This window comes from Entelurus aequoreus, linkage group LG08 (genome assembly GCF_033978785.1).
Source record: "Entelurus aequoreus isolate RoL-2023_Sb linkage group LG08, RoL_Eaeq_v1.1, whole genome shotgun sequence".
Lineage (NCBI taxonomy): Eukaryota > Metazoa > Chordata > Actinopteri > Syngnathiformes > Syngnathidae > Entelurus > Entelurus aequoreus.
In genome coordinates this window covers 31,077,376-31,091,667 of record NC_084738.1, presented here as the reverse complement: position 1 = coordinate 31,091,667, position 14,292 = coordinate 31,077,376, and the positions used below count along the sequence as shown (strand labels likewise).

At 37.4% G+C, this 14,292-nt stretch overlaps 1 protein-coding gene across 2 annotated transcripts in view; it reads right to left on the bottom strand.

The window, feature by feature from the left end:
• Positions 1-14,292, bottom strand: part of LOC133655779 (zinc transporter ZIP11-like) — a 157,762-nt gene that overhangs the window by 116,460 nt on the left and 27,010 nt on the right. For both annotated transcript variants that reach the window (XM_062056247.1, XM_062056248.1), the window contains exon 4: positions 3,043-3,201. In XM_062056247.1, coding sequence (XP_061912231.1) covers positions 3,043-3,201 — 159 coding nt within the window. The remainder of the gene's footprint in view (positions 1-3,042; positions 3,202-14,292) is intronic.

Genomic DNA, 14,292 nt, shown 5'->3' with positions numbered 1-14,292 from the left:
TCCTCACAAACATTTCGCCCCAGCACTCTCCACAACAACAACAACACAATAGTTGCTTATTAGGCACCAATCACAGTTAAGGCAAGTGAGGTGCATTTATGTACCTCGGCTATCTGAACATCAACATTTTGTGGGATGTGTCCATTTGTCAACATGTTCGGACTGAGCCAGTAAATTTTGGGTATATTCTGGGTATATTTCTCAAAATAATAAAAAATGCTTTAATAGTATATTTGTAAAGGGCTCTCCAAGTGCTCTTTATGCTTTACTGATGAGTTAAGTTAAGTTAAAGTTTCAATGATAGTCACACACACTAGGTGTGGTGAAATTTGTTCTCTGCATTTGACCCATCCCCATGTTCACCCACTGGGAGGTGAGGGGAGCAGTGAGCAGCATTGTGTGCCGCGCTCAGGAATCATTTGGTGATTTAACCCCCAATTCCATCCCTTGATGCTGAGTGCCAAGCAGGTAGGCAATGAGTCCCGTTTTTTGTAGTCTTTGGTATGACTTGGCCGGGGTTTGAACTCACAATCTCCCAGTATAACCACAAGGCCACTGAGCTGTGTGATGAGCCTTAACAAAATATATCTGACAACACTGCTAGTGAACAATTTTAGTTTATAGCAAGAACAAGGACAAAAGTAAGAGCAAGAACATTGTTCATGTACTTTTAATTTGGAATTGTGCATTATAGTCCTTAACTCGCCAGTGATCTTAATAAACTGTTAATGTGGTCCATGTATGCAAGTGTGCGCATCATCTTGTATAAGAGTGCATGACAGTGATGTGTCAGACGTTCCTTCATATGCAATCCGTGTCATTGCTGCTGTCCTAACATGACCACAGAAGCTCAAGGCAACAGCTGTTTTTTGGTGCCTTGACTACAGTCACATTTCTGTCCGTTTCACATTTTTGTTAAAGGTTGGTTTAGAACTCAAAAATGGTTTGATGTAAAACATTACATCTGTAACTTATTCCCACCAACATCTTACCTGAGGCATACAAAAATTCCTATTATGCCGAAAGTCCTGTGTTCGTGGCCACTCAGTAATGAAATATGTTTTCAGTGCCCCCGCTTTTCCAACACACCTTGACGCCGTGTTCACACAAACACAAATTCTTTAAAAACTCATGCTTTTGTAAGCGTTTTGGCCTCTTGTCCACATCGAAACGCATACGTTAGTCCTGAAAAACGCTGGCTAGGGAGAAGAGTTTCAAAACTCTGTCCTCAGCGTGTGCGCGTAGAGTGTTTAAACTGAGTTATGGCTTGTACTCATTTGATGACAAAACGGTTGTGCGCCGTCATTTCCATAGTACAATGGTAGATAACAATGGCTTGCTGGCTTTATACACATTAAGAGGACATATTTTATGTTTAAACCAGAGCATACTGCTACTTTCACTCTACATTGATGAAAAGATGCATCAAAAAGGACAAAAAAGACGCTGCTGCTGCAACACTCCCGCTGGCGACAATGAGAGGTAGCTGTTTTGGATAAAATCCCAGTAGGACCTCCAGCTAATGTGACACATTCGACAGCACGACTTTTTGCTTTGTGTCATAAGAAAGGTGCGACATGATCTCATGTTTAACCCTAATTTAACAACATATCATAAACGTATTTACTTACATGTTGGTTTCATTTGTGTAGCAGTAGATGGGGTCGCGACCATGAGTGCGCTTAATAACATGCTTGTGTCACTAAAAACAAAAACATGATGTATCCAAGGCTCCTTGATAGTGTACGCTTACATTAAAGATACTGTATACTTAATTGTAAACTTAATATATCACTATATTGATGATTAAATGCATTAAAATTCCACGGGAATTTGTTATATGTTGTGCAAAAGCACACACACGCACACACACACACACACACACACACACACACACACACACACAAACACACACACGTATGCGCGCTTTAGGCAATTGAAGTACCAGTAGAGTGGAAAAATAAGTTGCCTCTATATTGAAGCTATAATTATATATATCTGATGTATGTTGGCATGAATTTGCAAGATGAGTGGAGTTTGTATATGGTGGAACGGTCCCAATCCATAGAGAAATGTGGGAAATGTGCAAGTTTAAAAAATGGCCTATTCGTTTTCAATGGGAAAAATGTCCCGTAAAACCTGGAATTCCTGGTAATCTGGGACATTTGGAAAGCTTAAAATATGGTAGCACACGTTTGCTGACCAGAACGAACGTTTCAATACGATGAAAACTGTGGGAGAAGAAGGCGGACAAAAATTGACGGAAAGTTTGTGTGAATGCTTTGTGTCATTCACAGAATTACATGATGTCAGTTTTACAGTGCGGTGGCTGGACCCAGATGAAGAGGATCAGCTGCTCGTCTCCCCTGCCACACTCGCCGAGCAGGCACCACTACTGCGGGTCAGTCTAAATCTGTTTGCTAGCTCTTGGTTTGTTGTGTGCGCAAAGCACTTAATCCCTTGCGCATGGCTAGATGGATATGCTTCTACCTATCTAAAAAAATATTAACAATAAAATACAACTTTTGACTGTGCCCACAAAACAGCTTTTCTCATAACAAGAAGTCAGATTGTAATCTTTTGATCTGGCAAGCCTTTCACAGATGAGAGCAACATTCTGCAGAAAAGTTGGATGACACTCAAACAGATATTGAGCAGGGACACTTGTATACAACATAAAACACTTTTTATCCATTGTTAATGGGAACCCCAGCAGTCATTCTTAGATTTGTGCGCTGCTTGATATCATGCCTGCTGTAAAAACATCTGCGACAGATCATTTTTCAGGTCCTGAATTCAGACAGAAATTCCATTCTGTACAGTAAATAAAAACTATGCCAGCAAACCAAACGCAGGTATGATTTCTATAATTTACACTTTTAAAAGTCTTAAACTCGCTTGAAAAAATATTATAAGACAACATTTTTCGTTTGGTTCGAAGCTTAGAGGTGTGTGTTGTCAGTTTCCATACTCATAAAACTGTCCTCATTCATGTGTTCAGCCCTAAATTGAGTGTGTGTAACAATTAGATGAGGTTCTTACCAGCAAGGGCAAGGCGACGTCAGCAAAGTAAACAAAAGCCGCCCCAAGTGTGAATCCAACGGCCACAGGCAGAAAAGCAAATGAGCCGTACTTCCCAGAATCCTCGGCCATGTCGATCGCTGGTGCCAGCAAAGACCAGTAGGAAGCAGCCAACATTACCTAAGTTGAGTAAAACAAAAAAGCATGGTCAAATGAAACTAAACACATGCAAGTATTGTATAATACAACGCAGTCAACAAGAAATAAAAACAGAGTTCCCAGGCTTTCCCTAAAAAATGTTTCCCGGACTTTCCCAGGTTATTTTCAGCACAAGTTATCATGTCAAACACTATTAAAGGCCTACTGAAACCCACTACTACCGACCACGCAGTCTGATAGTTTATATATCAATGATGAAATCTTAACATTGCAACACATGCCAATACGGCCGGGTTAGATTACTAAAGTGCAATTTTAAATTTTGAGCGAAATATCCTGATGAAAATGTCTCGGTATGATGACGCCTGCGCGTGACGTCACGGATTGTAGAGGACATTTTGGGACACCATTGTGGCCAGCTATTAAGTCGTCTGTTTTCATCGCAAAATTCCACAGTATTCTGGACATCTGTGTTGGTGAATCTTTTGCAATTTGTTCAATGAACAATGGAGACAGCAAAGAAGAAAGCTGTAGGTGGGAAACGGTGTATTTCGGCCGGCTGCAGCAACACAAACACAGCCGATGTTTCATTGTTTACATTCCCGAAAGATGACAGTCAAGCTTTACCATTGGCCTGAGGAGAACTGGGACAACAGAGACTCTTACCAGGAGGACTTTGAGTTGGATACGCAGACACGGTAACGTGAGTATGCAGCTGCGGCTTCCAAACATTTGATTGCTTGCCCGTACGTGCGTGCCGCTATGTGCATGTCACGTACCTAACTTTGGGGACTTTAGGAAAATATAAGTGCTGTATGAACTTTGGGGAGGTGAACGGTACTTTGGGCTGTGGGATTGAGTGTGTTGTGCGGGTGTTTGATTTGTATTGGCGGGTTATATGGATAGGAGGGGGGAGGTGTTTGTTATGCGGGATTAATTTGTGGCATATTAAATATAAGCCTGGTTGTGTTGTGGCTAATAGAGTATATATATGTCTTGTGTTTATTTACTGTTTTAGTCATTCCCAGCTGAATATCAGGTCCCACCCGCCTCTCACAGCATCTTCCCTATCTGAATCGTTTCCACTGCCCTCTAGTCCTTCACTCTCACTTTCCTCATCCACGAATCTTTCATCCTTGCTCAAATTAATGGGGAAATTGTCGCTTTCTCGGTCCGAATCGCTCTCGCTGCTGGTGGCTATGATTGTAAACAATGTGCAGATGTGAGGAGCTCCACAACCGGTGACGTCACGCGCATATCGTCTGCTACTTCCGGTACAGGCAAGGCTTTTTTATCAGCGACCAAAAGTTGCGAACTTTATCGTCGATGTTCTCTACTAAATCCTTTCAGCAAAAATATGACATTATCGCGAAATGATCAAGTATGACACATAGAATGAACCTGCTATCCCCGTTTAAATAAGAAAATCGCATTTCAGTAGGCCGTTAAATTGTGTTGTCTCGCTCAAACTTTGGAAGTGTTATTTTCCACAGTTCTAACTTTCAATTACAGATATTGTTTCTATATTTATTACTCGGATATTTGATTTGTAGTCTTGGGTTACGATTTATCTCTTTATCTTCCGCTTATCCGTGGTCGGGTCGCAGGGGCAGCAGCCTAAGCAGAGAAGGCCAGACTTCAGGTAATTGGAAACTCATAAAAAATATACAACATAAGGTGGCAAGAAAAACGTCAATGTATTACTACAACTGAGTTATTGTGTAGAATTATGAAGAAATAACTACAAAGTATGCTTCATTTACTAACATTATTACAAAAGAGGTCAGTTAGAATAATACACAACGTTGGATATCGAGAACAATGAAAGCCTTAATTTTGTTTATCAAAATATTGAAATTCAATGATTAGGTGCATTTGTAAACATCTAAAATTATGCACAAAGCAAACTATAACGTAATAATGAACAACAATGTTTCTCAACAAAAGAGGAGTAATATAATCTTAGGGAAAATGTGTATTTAAGACATCTACATGCACATGTAATACTTAAAACCTTTACTATATTTAAAGCTGCGTTTTCATTATCCCTAGAAATGCGCAAAATCTAAAAATCACAAAAAGAAACTGGTAAAAGAAACAACCATATTTCGAAAAACTTTTCAAATGTTGCTAAACCATTTTTACGCTCTCATGAGGTGGTTTTTCAGACTTCTCGATAATAAAATGTGTCACAAAAGCATGATGAAAACACTTATTTTTCGCATTTAAGGACATGACTGGTCTGTGAATTCCTCGTTCACAATTCTCTCCCAAAAATCCCTTATTCGTGGCCACTGCCATACGTAAGGGTGTTACCGATCACCCGCTGCCTATGTCTTCTTTTGACAATCATGGCAACAGCAGTGGCGGCAATTGTAATCACAGCTACAAAACCATGGACTTGCTCATGAAGCAAAACACCCTTTAAAGAAAACATCTACAAGTCGCAAACTTACTTTTTCAAAATTTTTGAAATATCTCTTTTAATTTGCAAAATACTGCAATGAAAAGTTGTGATTCACATAATGAGATGAATAAGATGGTCTCATTTTTTGATAAGGTTCAAGAGGTATATTAGAATTCTTCTTCCTTGTACTATTGAGTTTTAACAGTTTCTTAAACTGGATCAGAGTACATGCTTTAATTTCTTTGCTAAATCCATTACATAATTTAATTCCAAAAGGTCAGTAGAATTAAATGCCAGCGTTTCAAATGTCATAGTTAGTTTTCTGTGGTTTCCCCTGTGGTCTCTGTGCATAGCTCACTTTGTTGACAGCTACTATCATTGGAAATTGACAAGTTTAAGTATACATACAAAGTTGTTTATTTGTCTAATATCTTCTCCCCATCTATTCGTGCAAATACACACTATTTTATTTCACCACAATCAGGGATCCCAGCGAGGTAAAAAAAAAAAATAGAATACTTAAAAAATATGGGAGACAAGGGGGCCCTTTTGGGTGTTTATCACACACAATACTAGGGACTTTTTAAAAAGTTACAGTGTAGTTTTGTCTCTAGGCACTAAGTCTTTAACAGTGTCCTAAAAGTGTCTAAATCTCACGACGAAGTCCATTGGAAGCACTGGGATGAAAAACTGCTCAAAGCAATTGTGTTTTAAGCTGGCCCTTAAAAAACATTAACATTATCTGCAGCCCTGAGGTCCTCTGGCAAGCTGTTTCATAGATCGGTAATACTGAAAATTCATAACGCTGAAAAGATGCCATCCCGTGAGTGTGTGCTCTGACTTTGGGAATGATTAATGAGACCAGTGCCGGAGGATCTCTGAGTTTGCGAAGGTTCGTTGAGTAAAGGCAAATCTGAAAAGGTAAGAAGGCCCAAGATCATGAAGACATAATAATGATATATATATATATATATATATATATATATATATATATATATATATATATATATATATATATGACCCTAAAAATGTATCCTGAAAAATGTATCCTGAAACACACAGCGTTCCAATGCAGTCTTCAGGACGTGTGCAGCTGAATTTTGAAGTGTAGAAATAATGTTGGTATGGTATAACGTACTTTTTCTAGATAGATCGGAAATGAGGGCATTAAGGTATTCTAGAAGACGAGTGAGATTTTTGATGTGTAGGATAAAATTGAGCATAGAGTCAAAAATGACGCCTAGGTTCTTCCACTTGAAGTGATGAAGTTAAAGATAATATATGTAGTTTAGAGATGTGTTTCTCTTTCAGATCCTCAGGGTAAACTTCAGTTTTGCGCTGGTTAAGCAGCAAAAAGGTTCCTGCCATCCAGGATTTAGTAGCTAAAATGTGGTTAAGAGTAACAATTGGTCTTGTGTCATCAGGAGGCAGGGAAATGTACAACTCTGTGTCGTCAGCGTTAACTGTAAAAATTAATTCCATGTTTCCTTGTGGCACTGGCATGTGGAAGAATGTACACTTAAGAAAAAAAGAATAGGGCCTAAAAGAGAACCTTGAGGGACACCAAATGCCATTTCATAATTATTCAATGAGCTTCTATCCATACTAACAAATCATTTCCTGTCAGAGATAGAATGTGAACTACTTGTAAACAGTACTAGAGAGGCTGATCAGGTGTTTTAGTCTATTTAAACAAATGGGGTGATCTACTGCTTTAAAGGCTGCACTTAGTTAAAGTGGTACTAAGACTGACAGTTTTTGGGAGTCAGCTTTGCACCTGAAATCATTCACTATCCTTAAAAGGGGTGTCTCTGTACTGCGGCTCACCCTATATCCAGACTAAAACTTTTCTAAAATATTACAACTATTTTTTTTTTCTTTTTTTAAATCAGAAAGTTTTTTCTAACATTTTACTTTATTTTAAGTTGGACACTGGTTTGTGAGTATCAAAAGCATTAGCATCCAAATTGCTCTTCTTAAGCAGGGAGTCTGAAGAAAGTAATTTACAATGTTTAAGAGCTAATTTCTCAAATATCTACGAAAAACAAACCCCCCGAATGGATTTAAAACTGTGTTGTGGAAGGAGAAAAGGTCACATCTGATCATGTTTATTTTGTCAGTGAAGTGTCTGCAAACACTTCACAAAGATAGTATTTTAGAGTGTGATGTACATTAAAACCAGGTCTAAACAAATGATCAATTGTATAAAAAATAATGTGGGGTTGTTATTGTAATTTGCAATAAATGTGGCAACAATTGTTTGATTGATTGATTTTTATAATTTCTTCATGTGGGTAAAGGTTTTGATATAAATGTATCTTTTTTTCTGTTGTGACGCAACAGCATCCAGGCTGAATTTGAGGTTATGAAATTGTTCAGCAATAGAATCACAGGGTGCAGGTAAAACGACTGTATATATATATATATATATATATATATATATATATATATATATATATATATATATATATATATATATATATATATATATATATACATATATATATATATATATATATATATATATATATATATATATATATATATATATATATATATACACAGTATATATCATTTTTTTTTTAATTTTTAATAACATTTGCAGTTCCTTCAGAAGTTAGATTGTGCTTTTTCATAGTTCGCATGGAAGTCTCGTGTATGTATTGATTTAGTTTACCTTTTCTTTGGCCAACCCCTATAATGGTATTCATTTTCTCTACCTACAGTAAAAACAGCATCCATCTATATCTTGACCAAAAAAAACAATGACTTGTGTGTTGTTTGGGAACCGTTGGTAATGGTAAAACTTTTCATGAACTCAACTCACCTTAATGTGTGTTCCTAAATTTGTGTTGGACGTCTTAGATAAAGAGCAGTTATGATTTTGTTTGACAGAGTTAACAACTAAATACTAAGGTTTTGGGCATTGTTTTCTCCAAACGCATACATTTGTCTAAATATGGCTAGCGACACACATTATTATGGGTTTACTGGATGTCATCTTCATCACTAAAGGAAAAATCTATGGCTAGCGACACACATTATTAAGGGTTTACTGGATGTCATCTTCATCACTAAAGGAAAAATCTAATCTGCCATTTTCAAGTATGTTTCTTTTTTTATGAGTGGTCAGCTTGAAGCGTCCGTCTGTTTCTGACCCCCCCAGTCGCCATGTGACATGATTGAGCGTCTGTAATGATTTTGCTTCCTGGTTTGAATGACCCGCCTTATCTTGCCTCTGATTGGCCAGTCCGTAATGTCCGTAATTGTGACTCATCATACGAACACCAACCAATCATCATGGATTTTCTCCGTGTGTATGGATGTTGTCATTAATACAGGTCATTCCATTTTCTCCATATTTTTTGGGCCTGGATTTGCAGTCCATTTTCTCTCTTTGTAGCTTGTGGCTTGGATGTAAGCTACCTCGCAATATTAGTCTAAAAGTAGCTACGTTTGTCCACTTACTAAAAATATATCGTCATCTTAATGTTTTACTTGTTTATTAATTTGCATACAATGTAAAATACTACATTTCTATTTACAAGAGTATTTTATTCAAAACAGAATTAAGTTTTAAGTTTGCACTTCATTGATCTGATTGATTTTTATGACCAATTAATGATTAATGATGCCTTTATTTATTTATGGGATTGTATTTATTTGCATGCAATGTACAATGCTTATTTTTTGTTTGCATAACTATTTTATTCAAGCAGAAGTATTGCCTCCTTGAGAAAGCGCTTAATTTAGTTCTTTGAAAATGATTGCATAAAAGGTACTAATTTATATCTGGTCTAAAGATAAAATTATACAAATTAGAATTTTGCTAAGAGTAAGATGCAGTGTATGCAGTGTTATTTGATCAAATAAAAACAAAACCTGCTTTGAATTACCTCTTTCATTTGTATTAATTGGTAATAGGGGAAAAAAATCAGAAAAAGTCATAAATCAATTTTTTGGTGAAAAAATCAGAGATGTTATTTGTAGACCATATAGCCCAGGACTATTTTCAGCCTCAACTGAAGTAAGAAGTGCCTTACATTTAACTTGATTTATGGCAATGTGTCAGGATTTGTGAAGAAGTTGCTCGGAGTGTGTGCAAACCACTTCGAAGAGTCCTGCTTCAATACTGTAACCTGCGCCTGTATGAAGATGAATTTTCAGGAAAAACTACTTTTAATGGCGGGCTTGGTTAGAAACGTTTGAATGATACTTTAGCAATATTAGGACGAGTAAAGTAATATAATACATTAAGTTAGCAATGTAACTCGCAGCGTAGCTTATAGCCTTTAGCCTATTGTTTACAGAGCAGCAGTGCAGTGAAGTTTTTAACGTTCATCCATCCATCCATTTTCTACCGCTTGTCCCTTTCATGACATAGAATAAAAAAGAAATGTATTGTCACTATACACATGTATACTGTACATCCAACATCTAGCATTGGAGAGAAACAGACTCAGTAGATGTTTAGCCTTATCATATTGTATCATCATCATCATAATTTATTTTTATTCCTTTCATGAAAATGCATACATACAAGCCATATACAGTTGACACTTTCATTGTTTTTTTGTTTCTTATACATTTCCAGGATCAAAAAGGAGCAGATGGAAGAACACTATTCTTATATTTATCTGCCCCCTTTTTAACACAAATTATTTTAGATGACTTTATCACTGTTCCCTCCACCAACACCCGAACTCTATAATACTTAAAATTTTAAGCATTTTCGAAATGACACGTTCAATCAAAATCAAAAATCAGTTTGATATAATTCCAGTTGTCTCTTTTTGTAAATCTTTTAAATTCAAAGATATTCTTGCAACTTTGTAAGTCTTTGTCTAGAGAATTCCATGCTTTCACACCAGCAACAGACAAGCACATTTGCTTCAAATTTGTTCGCACTAAAATCATACGGCCTTCTGTCTCATCTTCAGACGTGAACACAAATAACTTTCGTAAGTCCTTTGAAAGAACTTTATTTCTAGCTTTGAACATCACTAATAGAGTATGCAATTCTACAATGTATTTTAGTTTTAATAATAATAATAATAATTTAATAATGATATTGTATCACACCTGCAGCCTCACTTCTGCTTCCTCTCTCTTTTCCACCTCCATCCTTGTGTCGACAACAAACCACGTTGAGCCCGCTAGTCTCACTATATCATCAGGGATGCTGTAAGTGTGGTGAAAGTCACTCAAAACAGATGGCTGCTGCCAATCATCAATGTCTAATAAGTTCCTGACGGTGTAGCTGGTGTCCAGGGGGCTGATGTGCAGAATAAAAGCAAGAAAGTATCTGGCTTGTAAGTTTTGTTAAACACACATTTATCAATTATTTTATCAGGCATTTTTTTTGGTTCCACAAGCACATAAAATATCATTTAAGTTGTTCAAAATTTTGATGTAAGATATTTGTCAGAACCTTACAGGAAAGTTGTCACAAAAACTACAAAACATGGCTGCCGGGGCGGGGACGAAAGTTCAGTCTGTGTGAAGGGGTGAGGTGAGGGGGGGTTAATTTGCACCCAAAACGGCTTGTTTTTAGAAGGGGGCCAAAAAGTGGCTTGAAGATAAGTCTCAGGTACACATTAAATTGATGAAAATGAAAGAGATTTGTCTAAATGTGCAGGGAAGTTGTGAGTATGGGACAAAATTGCAAGGATTTGTGGAGATTTGAATTAGCAAGAATTGGTGCGATCGCAACATTGAAAATCCAGGAGGGTCTCATAATTATGGGTCAATAATGTTATTCATGTTGGAGTTTTTAAATGCCATAAGTCAGTAAAGGCACCAGACCAGAGAGATGATTGGTCATTGATTGATTGATTGATTGAAACTTGTATTAGTAGATTGTACAGTACATATTCCGTACAATTGCCCACTAAATGGTAACACCCGAATAAGTTTTTCAACTTTTTTAAGTCGGGTCCACGTTAATCAATTCATGGTACAAATATATACTATCAGCATAATACGGTCATCACACAAGTTAATCAGAGTATATACATTGAATTATTTACAATCCGGGGGGTGGGAGCGGTTGGGTTCCTGTCAGCATATTTCAGTCATCAACAATTATATCACCTGAGAAATGGACATTGTAACAGTGTAGGTCTCACTTCGTAGGATATGTACAGCGAGCGGTGAACATAGTGAGCTCAGAAAGCATAAGAACAAGTATATACATTTGATTATTTACAATACGGGGAGGTGGGATGTGGTGGGGGGAGGGGGTTAGGCTAGGGTTGTAGCTGCCTGTAGGTGTTCTTTTAGTGCGGTTTTGAAGGAGGATAGAGATGCACTTTCTTTTACACCAGTTGAGAGTGCATTCCATATTGGTGTGGCATAGAAGGAGAATGACTGGTGTATGTGAAATTGGTGGAAAAGAGACTTGTGCTGGGTTTGGTGTAAATGTAGAGAACGAATGCAATGAGCCAGTCTGCGAGTTACGCGGTCGGACTTGTGTGCTGTTGCGTTTATGTAGGTTACAGCCAACCAATACCAGTGACAGTTTGTCAATAAAGCGGCAGTGTGTTGGTATCTCTGTCAGGCCGCCTCAGTAAAGGCCCTACTTTAAAGATTCTACACACATGAAAGATTATTATAAAAGTGATGCACAGTTTTGACGATAAAAACAGGTTTCCTTACACTTGGAAATTTGCTTCAAAGTAGAGGGTGAGAGAGAAACGGTATCTCGATTCTACCGTATGTCTTGCATGTACAGAAACATTTATAAAAAATAGTGGAAGTCTTGAGGTCTTTGACTTAGTTGTTGATTATTTCTTGTTACACGCATGCGTAGTAGCCCTCGGCAGCACAACCTAAAGGGGTGCACAGTTTGGCTCGCCAGAACTATTCTGCAGCATAATTAGTTTGATTGTTTTGTGGGCCTTCCATGAGAAGTTGAAAGCGCCAGATGCTCTACCCTCACTTTTACGTACATTACAATTACAAAATCATATTTTAGCTAATGATATTGTCGCAAATTATATTACTCGTTCATTCATTTTCTGTAGCATAATTTCATCATGAAGAAGCAGACAATGTGGAATGCGCTCCCAACAGGTAAAAAAAAAAAAAGGGCATCTCTATCCTCCTTCAAAACCGCAATAAAAGTTCACCTTCGGGCAACTACAACCCTAAACTAACACCCTCCCCGGATTGGTAATAATCAAATGTAAATGCAGATACTTTTTCTTATGCCTTCTGATCTCTCTCTCTCTCTCTCTCTCTCTCTCTCTCTCTCTCTCTCTCTCTCTCTCTCTCTCTCTCTCTCTCTCTCTCTCTCTCTCTCTCTCTCTCTCTCTCTCTCTCTCTCTCTCTCTCTCTCTCTCTCTCTCTCTCTCTCTCTCTCTCTCTCTCTCTCTCTCTCTCTCTCTCTCTCTCTCTCTCTCTGTCTGTCTCTGTCTCTGTCTCTGTCTCTGTCTCTGTCTCTCTCTCTCTCTCTCTCGCTCCATATCCTACCAAGTCAGACCTACACTGTTCCAATATCCATTTCTCTGTTCTCAATTGTTGATGACTGATGATAACAACCAAACCTAACCCCCCCCCCCCCGTCCCCCAGTCAGCCCCCCCCCCCCTCCACACCCCGGATTGTAAATAATGTAAATAATTCAATGTCATTATCTTGTGTGATGACTGTATTATGATGATAGTATATATCTGTTAGTATATATCTGTATCATGAATCAATTTAAGTGGACCCCGACTTAAACAAGTTGAAAAACTTAATTGCGTGTTACCATTTAGTGGTCAATTGTACGGAATATGTACTTCACTGTGCAACCTACTAATATAAGTCTCAATCAATCAATCAATCAAACCTGGGCATACAAAATGTGAAATTCGAGGAAAACATTGCCTATCACAAAAGTGATAAAAAGAAAGACACTAGTCTACTTCAATGAAATATCAACATGTATCAAAAGATTAATTTCTTAAGAGTTTAAATTTTTCTTCCTCAAGAATAGCCATACAAAACAAAAGTTGCAAGAGAAGATCAATTTATTCTCTGCATTAACCATTTTACACTTGCGACAATTGAGAACGTAGAAGAACATGAGATGCACGAGGAGCGACATAAAGCGCTTTCACCTTTGTTATTAAAGATTAAGTCTTTTATCATTGTTTCTGTCATACCATAAACAGTGGTTAAAATATTGTTAAACCTTTTGGACCATAGGTCAATAAATGCCGGTGCATTTAAAATAAAGGTTTCAAGACTAACCCCTGACCTGAATGAAGTATTTCAAGTATTTCCTGTGGGACAAATTGTTTTGAAATATGATCAAATAAATTGGAAGGTCGACTAGAAACCCTGAACAAAATGGGTTTAACCTCAGAGGCACCTCTAATCCAGGACAATCAGAACTTAGTCCCAAATGGCATCAGCAAGCTTTATTGAGGTCAAAATATGAAAGAGAACATGAGACTCCATGTTCACACATACAGTGCATCCGGAAAGTATTCACAGCACATCATTCCACTTTTGTTACGATACAGCCTTATTCCAAAATGGAATAAATTCATTGTTGTCCTCAAAATTCTACACACAATACCCCATATAGACAATGTGAAAACGTTTTTAGCTAATTTATTAAAAATAAAAAACAAAAATAAATTAATTTACATAAGTATTCACAGCCTTTGCTCAATACTTTGTTGATGCACCTTTGGTAGCAATTACAGCCTCAAGT